Raw genomic sequence first — 17280 nt, 5'->3', positions numbered from 1 at the left:
TATGACTTTCTACAGGGAAAAAAAATCACAATTCCCTTCTTCCCTGACAAACTCCAGCAACCGCTGCTGCCTCCACCCACCCCAGCAGCGCAGGGTTGCTCCCGGGGTGAGCAGGGACGGGGCAGGGGGGTGCCCAGTGGGATGGGCTGGCTGCCCCCCCCCCCCAAACACGGCCCCTGTACGCTGCGGGCTGGCCCACATCCTCGGGAAATCCCTGGCACTGTGCTGCCCAGGGCCGGACCCGGCACCAGCCACACTGGCAGCGTCTCTGCATCCCTGCCCATCCTTGGGGACGCCCCGCTGGGCACCAGCAGTGATGGACGGCCTGGATGGTGTAACTTCAGGTTGAGCACTTGCAAAAACACCCGGGTTGATTTTCGGCTCTGCTTCAGCCCTGTGGTCGCCAATTCAAGTGCCAGGATGCGGTCAAACGCAATCAGCTCACGCCAACAATCAATAGCGAAGATAAGCACGACGATTATTTATTTATTTTCATAACCACATCGCCTGTGTGCCCTGCCGAGGAGTCATTACCCTCACTGCGGGCTCCGATCGATCGACGGCCGCTTCCCGCCGGCGCAGCGGGAGCAGACAGGGGAGAGCAGAGGCAGGTCCGGGATGGGAGCCCGACCCGCCAGCTCGGCACTCCTGCATCCACCCTGCGCCCGCCCCCAAGCAAACACACGCAGGCTGCCTGCTCTTCCCACCCCAGCGTCTGTAACACAGGTAAGAGAAGGACGAGGAGCAGCTAAATGATAGCGTTAAGCCCCTTGTCACACACAGCACTGCAAAGCCAACCTGAGCCGTGCCACGGGCAGGGCGGCAGAGTCGGCACCGCACGCAGGAGAGGACACAGTGCCACATGGCCAGAGCCACCCACCGTGCTCCTCGTGGCCTCCCCTCGCCCAGGCCAGGGGGAACCCACCAGCGGGTCTGGGCAGACGGGGCTGCGGCACGCATCGCCCCGCGCTCCCCATGCTGCCAGCACAGGTCTGACCGGCTGGTGGCCACCGCAGGCGAGACGGATGTCGTGACACCTACAGAGCTGATAGCCAGGTCAACCCAAAAGATAAAAATGCATTTTCAAAAGGTTAAAAAGCTTCTTTTCAATATGTCAAAACTCAGTGTTCCCATAATGAAATATTTTGCTTAAGAGGTTACAGTGATGTTTTGGCAGTTTTAATATAGTTTGTGTTGGAAAAGAAAAGAAGTACGCATTACATTTATCCTGGACTCTGGAGTTGCTTCACTTCCCCCAGAAATTCAATGTTCTTAAATAATACACTAGAAATAAAAATAAATCAATATTCAGAAATTGCTCCTTTGAGAACGCTGACCCTGCATTTGCTGTTTTGTGTGGTTTCCAGCAGTGTCTTAGGGTTTGCAGGAGGCCCCCGGGCACGGGACCGATGCCGACAGCCGCCCGCAGCAGAGCTCGGCACAGGCACCAAGATGGCAGACCTAGGTGAAACTGTCACCGGCGTTTCCTCAGTAAGCCCAGGGCTTTTCCAGTGCGCTCAGCCAGAGAAGGAAGCACTAACTGGAGTAACAGCCCTTAGCACGGCCATCTCTTTAAAACCTGCCTCCCAGCCCTGCAGAGGGTCGATAACCCCAGCTCCGACATCCAGATCCCCAGCAAACTCCTCCAACGGGCTGTCTAGGTAACGGCATATTAGGCTGGAAATGCTGCCTGAAACATGACAGCAGATACATATATAAATGAAATAAAATGTTTTCTTGCTCAGTAAAGAAAAATGCCTGCCAGCCACCAGGAGCAACTCAGTACGGAGAGGAGAATTAACTACCTGTCTGGGGTTCTCAATGGCTTCATCTGCAGTGGAACTGGAAGCCATAGAAGTGAGCCAAGGGTAATCATAGCAACAATTTTATATATATAAATATAAATACCCCAAGTACCCAAAACGCAAATTCTGACAGGATGTTAATAAATTACAAGCTAGTCTGGTCTGACTAATGTCATGACAAAATTACTGCATACTTGGCATTTCTAGGCCTACGGGTTAAAGGAGTTATTGTCCGTTTCTGCCCTAATACCAAGCGGAGGGGAGCACAGCTTCTCCCCGTTGGCAGAGGGGCACCCTGCTCACTGCTGGGGGCGGCCAAGGGACCAGCTCCCACAGAGGATGCTGGGCTGGAGCCCAGACGGTGGGGGTCTCCAGCGCTGCCTGTACCGTTGCCTGTACCCGCTGCCGGAGCTGCCGGAGCTCCCCGGGGCACGGGTGAGCTCTGATTGAACTAACAGAGCGCACGCCGCCTCGGGCCGGAGCTGGCTCTTTATATGCAAATTAAAGATCATAAACAGCTATCCCAGGGCAGCACTGGGGGAAGAGCAAATTTTCTGGCACTGCTGGCTGGGTGCAGCCAGCTCCCAGGGCACAGCGATGCCCAGCGGACGGGCGCTGCCGTGCCCACGTGCCTCCCCTCGCCAGGACGGACACGCTCCTGGGGCGCAGGGGCGGCTGCTTCAATGGGGTCAGTGCATCCATGCCCCTTGCAGTAAATGGAAAACGTAGCCTTAGGTGTTTACATTTGATTCGGGAGGCCGGTTTTAATCTCCTTAGGCTGGGAGGAAAACTCATTTAGAGAAAGCACTTATGCTCCTGAAGCAGAAGTTGCGATTGCGAATGCACTAAGAAGGGAGAGCTCATTAACTGCCTCCTCGCCAGCACGGGCACACAGGGCACTGCAGCAGCAGCACCGTGGCACTGGGGTGCCCGACACGAGACGAAACGCAGCGCTTCATGGCACGCCTGCTCAGAGTCGGCACAGCCTGGGCACTACGCTGGCAGCAGCTCCCTCCTCCGCTCCCGTGCCCACACACCAGCCACAGCACCGGCCCCCGAGAGAAGGAGCAACCCCCCCGCTTTCTGACATCAACCCGTCACGTCACGAGGGCATTACCAGTAATGTGGCACGCAGGTGACACCAGCAGCGATTTTCATCCAAGACCCTGCCGAGAAAGGCTCCGTGGCACCCTCGGTCTCCCCACACTCACCCGTAGCATGGTGATCATGGAGGGGTCGCGGAGACGGCCGTCCTCATCCTTGAGATTGTATCCCTCTGGTCTCTTGTCCCGCTCGCTGACCTTCCATAGCTTCACAGTCTTATCTGGGGGCAGGAGAGAGGAGAGCATTATGGCTGGCTGCTCCCCAGCCGCCCACTGATGGACACGCCAAGGCCACGCCAAGACCACGCCAAGGCCACGCTGGTCGGTTTAACAGTGAAAAGTCTGCTGCGTCCCCCACCTGCAACTTCCTGAAAGTGGTTATAGAGGTACCTGCCACCACAGCACTTTATCCCCAGAGCCCTGGTTTCCCTGTTCCTGCCGGACAACTGCCGGTGCGTTTATTCCAGATGTAAGGAGGTGGTTGAACAACAGAACTATTGGATTAATGGAGAAATAATAGGCGAAGTGATTTCCCAGGGCTCAGAGCCTCAGAGGTCATGCACTGAAGGTTGGTGTTTGATACACGGAGTGACGGGGCCCCGTTACCCGCAAAGGAGGTGACAAGGTGCTGGCACCAGGACAGGGCAGCTCGGGCAGCACAGGGAGGCTGAACCCGACGTCCCGGCAATGGGCCAGTGCCACACACGGCTGCTCTGCTTCCCCCTGCCGCCGACGCGCGTCGCACGCTCGTGCACACGCACGGACACCCCCCCCTTCCCCACACCTGCACACCCACGGGAAAGCCAGCCGAGAGCAGACTCCCACGTAAGGTTTTTTCCTCCTACACTTCCTAGCTCATATGGCAGTTATCCAGGGGCCACCGCTTACTTTTTGAGAGTAATTTCCAAATTAATTTAGCTTCTAGTAACTGGAAATGTGTTAAATACCAAGGATGCAGCAGCTCTCCTAATTCTGTCCCCGCTAGCTGCTCTATTTCTCCTCCTCTTTGACCCTCGTGAACACCCCCGTCCATCCCTGCTGACCCCCAGGAATTAGGCGCTGCCTTCCATTAGCAGCCCCACGCCGGCCTCGCCGGCCCCTTAGGAAACACGAAAGGAGGGACGGGGCGCCCGCGGCCGCTCCAGCTGGGCGTCACCCTGCAGGCGTCGGGGTGCCGGGGAGGCAGCCGCAGCAGTGCCCACGCCGGCAGCAGGCACTGGGAGCTCTGCACGGCTTTGAAGCTCATCAGGCACGGGGTGCCACAAGGTAAATAATTTTGCTTCCAGTGGAGTTCAGGCAGAAAGCCAGTGTGCAATGAGTGGAGCAGAGCAATGGGCGATTCAGGGCTCCAGCAAGCTGGCTGGTACCACAGCGCCGGGACGGAGCAAAGCCGGTGCGGAGGTAAGCTGTCCCTGAAAGCTCCCCGAAGGAGGTGAAATGGTGCCTGTAACTCCCTCAAAAGTCATCCTGACCTTCCCCACCCAGAAACTGCACAGAGCCTGGCATTTACCACGGACTGAAGGCAGCTCCGAATGCCCCCCGCAGCTCCCCGTCCCCTCCTGGCATCCCAGCCACCCTGCGCCACGAAGCCCCAGGGGAAGGAGCCCCGGGACCATGTGGCTTCACTCTGAATAATGGTGTTTTCTCTCCTCTCTCCTGGCAGAGACTCTACAAGTAGTTTATCATCACTTCCACCAGGTTTCATACACAACCGTATCATCCATCTTCATTTTCTCCTTTACATGGCAATTCCAATAGAGTGCCATTAATTTTGTTTTTATTAACCTGCTTTACTTCAGGGGGTTTCTATATATAATGTTAGTTTAACAGTAAGAACAAAAAGAAACAGCATAACACGGGAGTATTTCTAAAAGAATAATTTTGATAACCTGCTAGCATATGAAACACCATCCCAAATGGAAAGATAATATCCCTGTTAATCAAAAAACTATTTAAAAACTCAATTAACAGAACATTATGCTCTATAATTAATCTTCATTGCATTTCAATGATTCTCCCCCCAAATGAGTTTAATAAGTCTTTGAATTTTATTACAATGATCAATAGAGTCAATTCTATAATACAAAGTAAGTTGGTTATGGAAGATAATTAGACCCCTCCTTTTCCCCTAAAGTAATTAAGTCACATCCATCTTAAGGTTTCATTCATCCCAAGTAATATTCCTGGATTCTCCTGATATTTATTTGAACATAGCATGGAACTGCTGAGCTGAACGCAGCTGCAAATTGAAACAAATCAGCTGCAGTTTTTCTTAAAAAAAAAAAAAAAAAAGGTAAAAAAAAAAAGAGTTCCCAAGATCCAAAAAAACAAATTAAAAAAAAGTTGTCAGCAGGGGGAAGAGACTCCCACCCTTGCAGGGAACAGATGCTGTGAAATAAGGACAAAACCTCGCGCACAGGCACCGAGCTCTGCAAGACAGTCTGGACAGGTTCCTGCCCCCCGTGACACCCGTGTTACCCTGAAGGGAGCCGACTTCTTTTTAACATGTATTTTTCCTGAAGAAACACTTCAGAGAAGGCCCCGGCTGGCTGTCGGGGCCCAGGGATGTGAGGCGGTGGGACGGCAGCGCTGGCGCTTGCCCAGCCGGACGGGCTGCCCGGGGCCGCGGCCACGTACCGTTGGTGGAGAGCAGGAAATAGGCTGCGTTTTGCTGCGGGAGCCATCGGATCTTATTGATCTTCTCCTCTATCTCCAAACTCTTCAGGTAATCGAACTCCGGCTCGTGGCTCTGGAAGGTGCTGTAGACATTGTACTCTCCCCTGCGATGGGGCTGGTTTTTGCTCTGCAGGGAGGGGAACAGAGAGGAGTTTGAGGCACAGAGAGAGAGAACATTTTCTTTAGTTCTCGAAGGTTTGTTAAGTGACGGCGAGCGCCTGGTCGTGGTGACGCAGCGCAGGTCTGAAAGCCAAGGCACGGCCTCTCCTGGCGCGGCGGCTCCCGCATGCTGGTGTGCTCAGCGGAACGGAGCAGGAACGGAGCGGGATCGGAGCCCGCCGTGCTGGCCGTCCCTGGTGAACGGCTGGGACCGAGCACCAAAACCAGCCCCAGAGGAGCGGCTGGCACCGCGCCACCTGCATAGGATAAGTAGCGTTTGCCCCGCAGGTGCACAAATACAAAGCAAGAATAAAGCACCCAAGAAAAGGGCACAATCTCTGCAGGAACTGACGCTGTGTGCCATGGCTCAGGCTCGTAAGGTATCGTGTATCTGCAAATCCCAGGTGGGGAACCATCCGGCACCAGGCTCTGAATGGGGCTGAGGTAATTAAATGAAAACTATCGTGGAGATGAACTTCCCACACACAAACGATGCATCTGGGCTGGTGAAGCCCCACTCGTCCCCTGGAGCGCAGTCCTGCTCCAAAGTAGGATCTGAATGGAATACACCCGGTGTGATGTTAGGAAGCTTAAAGTTCAGGAAAGGCAGTAGAATAATAAAATGAGAGAGAAATGAGAAATTAAATACTGCTGGAAAGGTTGATGAAGTGTCTATGAGTGTAACCTTTAACCGATTGGTTCTCTCCAGCGACTACAGAAACAATTTTGAGGCTGCAACTTTGAGAAAAATTTAAAACCGTCATCAGACTGACATTTTTCATGGCCAGGCCTGACTCATCCCTTCCACCGTCAGCAAACACACCCACAGGGGAGGACGGCTCCCGCCGGCTCAGACCGAGCGATGCCGCGTGCACCGTGCCAGACCAGCTAACCGGGACGGCTCTGGAAATGACGGGGAATCTCCCAGGCGTCAGGGGCCCCTGCAGCTGCCCCTGGCCAGGCCGGCTTTGTGCGTGCCAGCGCAGGCACCCGTGCTGAAGGCCGAGCACTTGCCACGCCTGCAGAAGGCTGGGCAGACGGCAATCTCAAAAAGAGTTTGTTAAAATCTCCTGGGGCAAAATATTTCGGAAGGGAAACATGACTGTTTCATCCATCTACGCTTTCCAGATGTTTTGGCGGGGTGAGAGGGTTTTTGGGGCATGGTGTTAGCTATGAGATGGACGCCTGCGGCACGCTCAAATGCACCGGCCTGATCCAAGTTACACCCGGCTGCAGAGAGCTGCAACCAGAGCAAAAGGATGCAGGAAATGCAACGTGGTTTTGGACGGTGTTTTACAAGATGAAATCTGGTCCTGCTTATGTTAATAGTCGCTTTTCAGTTTGAAGTCTGCCAGGAGAGACCTGAGGTTAGGAGTGACACATACGGATTAGGAAACAGCAGGAAGCTTCTCTTAAAAGGATAAAATGGGCATTTTGCATTCCCTGGCACTTACCTCCTGCTCACGCTGAAATATTACAACACGGCCTCCCTTGTCCCCCGTTGCTAGTAATTCTCCAGTGTGGTTGAATTCTACTGTAGAGATTATGTCAGCTGGAAAGAGGAAGACAAAGACAATTTAAGTAACCGCAGATTGGCTTTTACAGGCACCTAGAAAGCACCATTCCCCATACAGCTACACGCCTTGTCAGCGCTTCGTCCCCTGTGGCATCTCCATAAATCTCCATTTTTCTCTTGTCTATAATAATGGCCATAGCATTTTGGAACTTTGCTGTCACGAACCAAGACCTGCTCGGCACTCCTGCCCCCTTGCCCCTGGCCTGTGCCCCAACGGCCGAATCCAGGGGTATTTCCATCTCCACGCTGTGCCTGTGCCGAATGCGGCCTGGGGACTGCTGCCACCAGCGGGGGCTCGGAGCGGGACGGCACGGCACGGCACGGCACGGCACGCTCCCCTCGCGCCCTGGGGAGCCGCCCCCGCCACCTTGGGTGATGCGATCGATTCCTGGGACCCGGGGAGGGCTCAGTGCCGCCCGGCACCCCAGCTGTCCTCGCCCCGGCACCGGCCAGCAGCACCCGTGCAAGGGGCGGGCTTTGCTCCCACCCGGCTCTTCTGCTTCCTCGCCCCCCTCCGCGGCTTGGAGAGGTGGTTTGCCTTCACCCTTGGAGGAGAGGGAGCAGACGGGTGAAGACACCTTCGTATTCTCCACCCGAACCCACCAGGCAGAGCAGCCTGGGTGACCACATCAACTGTGCCAGTTTTCTCTGCCCATTGCTAAATCTTCCATCGTCTATCAAGGTAAATTAAAGCGATGCCTTTCAGCCCTCCGTCACCCCAAAAGCCACCACGCTCGCACCGCTCCCCTTCCCCACAAACCGAAGTGCCATCACCAGGAGGCAAAACCCCTGCGCAGGGACTGGTGCTCGGCCGCAGTAACAGGGAGAAGCGAGGGAACGCTCACGGACCTGTAACTTGTAAACGCTTTAATCTGCCGTGTTTACCCTTGAGGCAAAGCAAGCAGGAGAGCTGCTAATGATTGGATTTATTGGGCCTATTTTTAGAAGAATGTCAGAGGTTAATTCCACAGCAATTACTGCCCAACTGGTGTTCAACCACTGCCTGGAGTGCAGCTCCCGGCCAGCACAAAGCTGGGGAAGGGGAAGAATGAACGCAGCCTCGGAGACCCAGTGCTGGGTGCAAGGCTGATTTTGCAATGAGCGGCACTTAGCTATGGTAACAGCCAGCTCATTGCTGCCATGATGGCTGACAGGATTTGCATTTCTTTTCCCTCTCATTTCTGCAGTCCACCAGTACTAACAGGGTTGCACAGCCCACAGCTGCAGCCTCCGCAGCTCTGGGACGGGGCAGACGCCCTGTGCCGGCTGCGGCTGCAAACGCTGGCTGCGCACGCAGGCTACCGGTGCCGCCCAGATCGCAGGCACTGGCACCCTCGGAGCCCTCCGAGCACCGCGATGATTTCTCTTGCTTATTAGCTCTGTCATGCCAACAGAGAAAGCATCTGAACCACATAACCTGAATTGTCCCTTCTCCCGCCTCTGATTTTTATCCCTCGCAGATACATACTAGAGAGCTACCACAGCAAATTAGAAAAGACAAGGAAGAAAAGGCCATCAACTCAAATTTGGAGACTGGCACAGACTTCCGCAGCTGCTGGGAATGTTTCTGATGGTCTGTCTTCCAGGACTTCAGCTGAGATAGCACCCACCAAACGCACGCCCCGCACCGTGGCGTCTCCCAGACAAGGCATCTCAGAGGCTGTGGACCTTCCACGGCCACGGGCTCCCCCAAAACAACACACCTCTGCCCCGGGACGGCGTCTCAGCCGAGCGAGTGACTCCAGGCAGGTTTGGGAGTCAGAACAGCCACCACAGCAGGCAGCGCCCGGGCAGCCACCCCGTCCCAGCGGTGCGGGGCACTCACCAGCACACACTGCTGCTCACCGACACACCGCTGCTCACCCACACACTGCTGCTCACCCACACACCGCTGCTCACCAGCGCACCGCTGCTCACCCACACACCGCTGCTCACCGACACACCGCTGCTCACCCACACACCGCTGCTCACCAGCGCACCGCTGCTCACCGACACACCGCTGCTCACCCACACACCGCTGCTCACCAGCGCACCGCTGCTCACCGACACACCGCTGCTCACCCACACACCGCTGCTCACCCACACACCGCTGCTCACCAGCGCACCGCTGCTCACCCACACACTGCTGCCCTCAGCCCACCCACAGCAGCACCCCGACCTCAGGCACGCCCAATTAGGCGGACGGCTGCCGAGCCTCAGTTCACACAGGCTTCGCCCCTTCTGCTGCCCGCGGGGGTGGGCTGTGTCCTCTGAGCCATGCCAGTGGGGAACCAGCCCTCCAGCACAGAGAAACGGGGGACACAAGACCATCCCCAATTTATTCACGCTGTCCACCGCTCTACGTGTTCAAGGGGACTTCCCTGCTCACTCTCTGGATCTTCTCTGTCCCCGAGAACATGCAAGGAGCCCACCACATCTGCTGAGCTGTGAAAATCCAGATGGCTGCAGGCAGATGAGTAATGAACTCTGGGCTACTCCTATTAATATTCGTGCATCTTCCCCATATTGTCCCACCTCTCCAGCATGAAGCACATTTGTAGTGACATGCGAATGCATTCTGAAGTTCATCTTAATTCATTTACAACACTTGGTTGCTGTGAATAGATTTAGGGAGACAACTTCACCGCAGACAGAGATGGCACTGCAGAAGCAAAACCCAAGAGGCTAACGGCAACACCCCCGTCCTGCCGAGCAAGCGGAGAGGGGTGCGTGTGCCGGGGGCTGCGCTGGCTGGCACGGAGCTGGAAGGCTCTAAGGCGAAGCACTTTATTCCCTCGCGTGGAGCCCCTCTGCCTCAGAGTGCCTCTGTGGGCAGCAGAGTCTGCCAGAAAGGTTTTAACCATCTGCTACTAATGTTAATAAAAAGGCTGAAAAGCGATGGGAAGGGCCAAGCTCTGCTCTTGCTTACACCAGCGAAGAGCCAGGCTAACTGCGGCGGAGCTGGCTGCAGCGCTGGGCACAGGCAGCATCTGTTAGGGATTTCAGTCTTTTGGGGTTAAAGTCACTGAATGGATCTTGAACTTCTTCAGGTCACCTGTTCTTCCCCTCTTGGCTGGGTTTGAACTATTAGTTAAATATCGTTCCCATTTGGCAACTGGGACAACAGGTCGTGGAAGGTTTTCGGGGTTTTCTTTTCTGGTTTCCCTTTGGCAATGTAATCTACACATACTTCTTGGTTGCTTCTGCTGTTCTCGCACACTCTTTAAAGCCTCTTTTAACAGATCACCTCCCTGCCAATAGGTTTACAATCCATTAACGCACCAGATAACGTGATGCACAGCCTCTGACCTCTAGATCACCATTTCGCATCCAACACGGACCGGAGGCAACCAGGCACCGCCTGGTGTGCCCATGACGTCCCCGCGCTGTGTGCGAGGTGCCTCCCTCCTCCGCACGGCTCCTGAACTAAGCCGTAATACACAGCTAGGTTACTTCGTTTCAGCAGGACAGAAAAGGAGATCAACAGCCTGCTCCCACAGTACAGACACGTTTTTGACACTGCTGTTAAACAAGCATCTACTATGAAAAACAAATCTCTCCCTTACCCACCCAGTTCTTTAACCTTGGATTTGCTCGACCAATGGGCCAGAACAGCAAGGACCCACGAAGTCCCTTGCATGAGGGAAACCTTTGCAAAGAGGTTTGCACTGAAGTTAGAACCTCAGAAATTAAATTAGCAAAACGTCAGTGAACAAAACATCCACCTGATATAGTTCTCTTTCCTACAACCGCCATATTCAGCGAATGCCTCCCAAAGGGCAGGACAGGCATTTTTAAACACCTGTTAAAGGCTGGCAAAGAACACCTAGACAGGGCAAATCCCACGCGTGCTGCTGCGAACCTGCCAGACTTACCACAGCATCTGAGGATCCTGCAGAATCAGAAACCAATTTGCAATTTCAAGGAAGTTGGGTCTAACAAATCTAAGAAAAAACATATCCCTGAAAAGTTCAGCCAAAAGCCATCTCCCATTCTCACAGGTAACTGCACCCACAGCTGCAGACAGATGCCACAGCCAAAATCCAACATGCTCAAGCACTGAGAAACTTTGTGTTTGGAACCGAACCTGGCTCAGCAGCTTGAGCTAAGCCCCAGTTCAAGCAGAGGCTTTCATTCCTGTAGCGGGTGACCTCCACCCCGTGAGCATCGCTGCGATGTCCTCGGCCGAGCCTAGCGTCAGCAGAGGTGTCACACGGAGAACGCGCCGGGGACGGACTTGGAACAGAAGCTGCAGCAGCAGCCGAGGAACTGCAGAGGCCGTGGCCAGGCAGGGTTAATGTGCACCTCGCACTAAGTGGTATTTTTTCCTTCTAAAATTACTCGGTTGAAAATGTATCTGTTTTGCACTATTTAATCTTCTCCATTGCCAGCTGCTGGTTTTAGGTCATTCACTTTTCAATGAATTAAAAATAACTTTCCGTGCTGCAGTGAGACATTTTTCAGATGGCGCCTGCTACCTAATGCATCACCTTGTCAGCAGAGCTATCTGAAGCACCGGGGCCGGGCTCCACGAGGATCCTCCAGCCAAGCCGGCCCCGCCACCCGTTTACCCTGCGCCTGCGGGGCAGGGGGATGCAGGTCCACAGAACCTCCCGGACCAACCGTTTGCTCGTGCCCGCCGCCAGGATTTCAGATAAGGATAACAACAGAGCCTGGCTAGCAACACACTTGCATACCTTAAAAAACCCTAACAATTAAAAAACCCTCTCCTGAGCAGAAGTATTCAACCCAACCCAAACCCCACCACCGTCGACAGGAGCGTCACCCCCAAGCACCCGTGGGCTGGGCTCTGGCTCTTCTCCCCGACCTCTCTGGGTAGTGACAACAGTCTGGCATTGTGCAGGAAAACATTCCCGAGGGGTAAAATGGAGGAGGTTACAATTCAGGAGCACGGTGCAGCATCAGATCCTTTTCAAAGATGCCTCTCGACAAACTTGGGCCCCTCCAGCGCAGGCTGGTCGGTCACAGGCTGCTGCCTGCTCATCCCCACTCACCCCGCTTGAGAGACACAACAGGGCGAGTATTAATTAAAATTCACAAGTATTCGCATTGAAATGATCAATAATTTATGCCCATTTCTCCTAAGGTTCCTACAGCAGTTTTGTGACAACAGAACGGAAAAAAGCTTCTCTCTTTTTTTGCTTTTTCATTTCCTTCATCACCTCCTACACGCTCAGTGCCCCGAATGCGGGAATTTAAAGAAAACAGTTTCCATGGAGACCCTCCCCTCCACCAGTACCCACCCGTCCCCCCTTCCCTCAGCATCAGTGCTCCTTCACGCTTTCATGCTAAAAATATCGAAGACAGGATTTGATTTCCGCCATAGCGATACAGTTTTATCAGAAAAATAGGAAATTTATAATACACACCACACACACACACTCCCCCCTGGTGTGGAGGGAAGGCGTGCTCTCCACAAGGAATGGGAAAATGAATCCGTTAATAAAAAGAAAAGACAAAACCAGGGGAGCTGCAGTCGGTGCCAAGACCTGCATCCCTGGAGCAGCCTGACCCGGAGCGGGGAGCTGCTCGCGCTGCCGCCCCTCTCCTCTTGCCCACCAATGCAGGGCCCTGGGTGCCCCGTCCCCGCTCCGGTGCATCCCAGGCACCTGGTCCCTGCTTCTGGAGCATCACAGGCACATCATCCCCGCTCCCGGAGCATCCCAGGCACCCAGTCCCTGCTCCTGGCACATCCCGCCTGCCCCAGCACCAGCAGCAGCTCCACGCAGAAGGGCCCTGATACCGCCTGTCCCAGCAGGGAGGCCATGGGGACACCAGGCATGTCCCACCACGCATGCCAGGGGCACACGCCCCCGATTCGCACAGGATGACACCCATGGTCCAGCCTGTGAGGTCCAGGGCACAGCAGGACAGCCGTTAGCCTGGTGGCAGGGGCACCCCTGAGCTCAAACCCAGAGGGCAGAGGGGTGTCCCCCAGCCCCCCCCGGTGAGCTCTGCCCCCGCTGCTGTGCGTCCCCACGTCACGTCAGCCAGCGTGGCTGGCACAGGGTGGCTCACACCCGGCACAGTCCAGGACAGCCCATGCCTCCCCCTGACTGGCATCGTTTGCCAGGGCCTGCCTTGCACAGAAGTGCTGAGTTTTTGCCCTTTCTTCCAAAGTCGACCAGTTTCCAGCAGGACACAACAATTTCACCTGGGGCAGGACAGTGCAGCCCACTGCATGTTGCCGGATCACATTGCAGGACTGATCCAACGGGCTAAAAGGGCTGTGAAGGAGCGCTCTGCTCTGCTTTCACAGCCCAGCAAGCCAGAAAGAGGTTCAAAGTAGGGAAAGCCAGGGAAAAATCCATCTGCAGGTAAGAATACCCTTTCCAGCTGAGGTACATGTGTTACAGCAGCCTTTAACATCCAGAGCTTTACTGGATGACCCCCAATTTTTAATTAGCTTTTCAGAAATGTACTTGCACTGTGCTCACAACAACTACAGAACGTGTTGGGTGATGTGGCCGGGCAGGCTGGTGCGTACCAGCTGCGAGGTGCTGCCCAGCATGGCGGCACGGGCACTCCCGTGTGCTGCCCGTGGGACCGAGCTGCTGCCCAGACCAGCTCCGCTGCCGATGCCAGGAGGGACGTCGGCAGAGGCTCGTTTCAAGGGCTTGCAGCGCACCACTGGCACCGGCCTCACGCTAGCTGCCAGAAGGTGTGCCGGAGCGCTGTCAGCTTAAAGCAGGGGACGTGTGAGTCACCGCATGACGGTGTCTTCCCTGGTTGCCTCTGTTCCCATGCCTTCTGCACCCTTGAGAGTCACGCAGCCCTCCTGCGCACCATCTCCTCCATCTGCAGGGCAGGACCATGACATATGCACAAAGATTTCTGCAAAGCTTCGCTCTCTGCGAGCCCCAGAGAAAACCCTTTAGAGGCAGGAAGAGCATTACTGCAAGCATCATTACGATAAATTGGCTACAGTCGGAAGATCACAAACAGCAAACTTTGTGTCTGAGGTCCACAAATCAGTCAGTCATACAGTTGCAAAATCAGCAATTTCCGACCCAAGAAGACCCAGAGCTGACAGCTCCACGCTGCTATACATGGTTTCACCCTAAAGCTCGTCTGGTCCTATAAACCTCTCGTACAGCCTGCTCATTCGCCCCAGGCACCGGTATCGGAGAGCCGGTGCATTCTCCAAGCCTGGTGCTCGCTCACCGATACGCAGCCCCTCATGCATAACACGACCCTAGCTTTTCACTGCCCCAGAACAAGTGACAAGTAGGTGCTCTTGCTGCTGCTCTGCAGGACAGACACCCAGCCGGTGGAGCCCTGCTGAAGTCAAGAGGATGAGTCTGTTTACACTCATGGAAGATGCATGAGAAGAGCATTACGTAGCAATAATCAGGAAAGAAAAAGGCAGAAAATAAACGTGCAATATTTTCAATGATTTTTAGGACTGCCTTTGTTCCTCCCAAAACATTGACAAAAATACAACAAAACCCTCAAATTTTGACCAGCTCCAGTTCAAGCAACTGACCCTTGCTTCCCCGCTCCTTGGAAGTGGTCACAGCCACGGTCCATCCCGCAGGGACACTTGGGGGTGACCAGAAGGGATTTGCCTCTAAACCAGCCCTGGCAATCCGGCTCCTTCCAGCCGTGCAGAGCTGTGCTCTCATTTCTCTCTCTTTACTTTTTATGTACCTACTGAAAACGCGATACCGGCCCTTCCCCAGGATGAAAACGCCATTTTTTCTTGGGGCGAGCCCTATCACAGAGTGACCGAGAGGCTCCTCTCAGCCCTGGCACCCGGGGCAGAGCAGAGGGGAATGCTTCAGCCCTCACAGCTCTGCTCTGGACCTCAGACCTGAGGGTCCCCTGGACCTGCACTTTTTCTGTAACTGAGGGCAATCCGCAAAAGCTGGGAGTCCAGGAAGGAAGAGCACCAAGGACCCAACCCTTGTCGCTTATTCCTGCACCTCCTTCCCCTCTGGCTGCTCTCCCAGTGGGACAGGTCTCTCTTGGGGGGGGCAGTGGGCAGGCCCATGACCCAGCACCCACGCGCAGGCCCAGGAGTTGTGCAGATGGCACCGTCAGGCCAATTCCTTCCCGAACTCCTCAAGGGCGGAGCTCTGCCTTTCTTAGGCAGCTCCTGACCTCTGACTACCGCAGCCTGTCCCAGCTCGCCGGCGCGCTCCTGCCTGCTCGGCCCTGCCAGCCGGGTCCTGGCGCCGCGTGCCCCGGGAAGGCTGCGGAGGGGACGTGTGACCGCAGCTCCGCTCCGGATGCCCCATTCTTTTTATTATTTCTATAAATCACTGGGTGGATGGCACCGCACACAAAGCCTCCAACTCTGCGGATGAAAATAAATTGGGAAGCACCATAAATAACAGCAAAGCAGGCTGCCAAATGAAGAAGGATTTAGATCATTCAAATCCCAGGCTATGAGTTGTCAAATCCAGTTTAATGCTGATAAGTGTGGGATAATAACTCACCGCAAACACGTCTCTCCTCCCCCCACCACGTCAGTCCCTCGAACAGAGCGAGGGCAGAGGGGGACTTGCCCGGTGGACGGGGATGCCGCCCCCAGCCAGGAACGTAACGAGCCGTTGCACGCTGATCCGCCGCCCGGCCTGCCGCTCAGCTGCCATGGAGAAAGCAAATGGGATGCTGAAGGGTCCTGTTAACTGGAGAACTAAATCTACATCTGAAACCCTTCAGGTGGATGAAGAAAGCACGAGGAGGACATGAAAAATTAAAGGGCTTAGGGAGGGAAATGAAAGACACAGCCACATCTGGTAACGGGAGAGCCAGACCACGAGCCCACCCATGGGCCCTCTGCAGAGGTCTCGGCGCGGCGAAGCACCATCTCCGCATCCCACCACTCCGTGGCAGGAGGTGGACCCCGAGCTCAGAACGAGGTTTCAAGGAGGACGCAAACCTTCGAGTTCCCACTGAATAATGCAGCACAATCCTCAGCCTCAGCCTCCTGAGGAGGACTCCTGGCTCCAAACCTCAGTGACAGCCTGTGGGTCTTATCTTGCTCAGGAAATTCTGAGACTCTTGGCATTTCACTGTTTAAAAGAGATCCTTTTGGTTTCCCTTTCTGTCTGCGTCTCTTAAAAAAAAAAGAGAGAGATAGCAGGGTTTTTTTTTTAACTCTGAAACACACATGCTGTCAGCAATGAGGAATTCACGCCGCGTGTCGGAGCTTTAAATGCAGACTTGCAGAGTTTTGATGGAGAGTTGTGAAAATACCAACGTGCAGGCTTGAACACTGCAAGGCGTTTTAAAATAAACCATGACCTGCTCTCACTTCTGTAAGTTCAGATTTACAAAAGAAAAAACCCAAACCAAACCCAAACCAACCAAACAACCAAATACCAGTCTCAAATGCAAACAGGCCAACCGTGCCTTTCTGTTGTGGGTGCCGACTGGCCGACAAATGGAGAATGCTTCTGGGGCCAGTCCCTCCTGATCCGCACACAACAGGGACCTCTGCATCAGGAAGGCAGCTGAGGAGCCGTCCTGGGCATTTCGGGGACTCCGAAGCTTTGCAGGGGCTCTTCTGGGGATGGCCAGGGCACCTTGGAGACACCTCCCATGAAATGAAGCAGAACATCCCAGCAGCTCCAAGAGCAGCACCGGCAGCGCCGGTTGCAGGAGCGGGACGCAGCCCCGTGCCCCCTAGCGCAGCTGGCAGCCCGTGGCAGAACCAGAGCTCCCAGTCTCCACCCCAGCAGGCAGAGCGAAAAGCTCACCCAAGGACCTGAATGCAGCTTTCTTCCCTGCCTGTGAACAAGTGTTAGCGAGGAACCAGAGCGAGGAGGACTTCAGGGCCCCTCGGCTACACAAAAGATGGGCTACGGAGGAAAGCCCGGGCAAGGCCTCGGAGCCGGAAGGGGACAGGGAAGCACCACCCGAGTCCCACCAGAACGGGCAAAATGCGATTCGCAGGGTCACGCAGGGCTGAGCCCGGGCCATCAATCCTCCCCCAAACTGTGTGGTCCATGGC

The 17280-nt window shown here is 54.9% G+C and overlaps 1 protein-coding gene across 2 annotated transcripts in view; it reads right to left on the bottom strand.

The window, feature by feature from the left end:
• Window positions 1–17280, bottom strand: part of PPP2R2B (protein phosphatase 2 regulatory subunit Bbeta) — a 113700-nt gene that overhangs the window by 24726 nt on the left and 71694 nt on the right. For both annotated transcript variants that reach the window (XM_075509968.1, XM_075509970.1), the window contains exons 2-4: window positions 7198–7295; window positions 5546–5711; window positions 3017–3129 (exon numbers count right to left, since the gene is read on the bottom strand). In XM_075509968.1, the coding sequence (XP_075366083.1) occupies window positions 3017–3129; window positions 5546–5711; window positions 7198–7295 (377 nt within the window). The remainder of the gene's footprint in view (window positions 1–3016; window positions 3130–5545; window positions 5712–7197; window positions 7296–17280) is intronic.

The sequence above is a fragment of the Mycteria americana genome, chromosome 8 (genome assembly GCF_035582795.1).
Source record: "Mycteria americana isolate JAX WOST 10 ecotype Jacksonville Zoo and Gardens chromosome 8, USCA_MyAme_1.0, whole genome shotgun sequence".
NCBI classification, from domain to species: domain Eukaryota; kingdom Metazoa; phylum Chordata; class Aves; order Ciconiiformes; family Ciconiidae; genus Mycteria; species Mycteria americana.
This window is presented reverse-complemented; position numbering and strand designations above follow the sequence as displayed.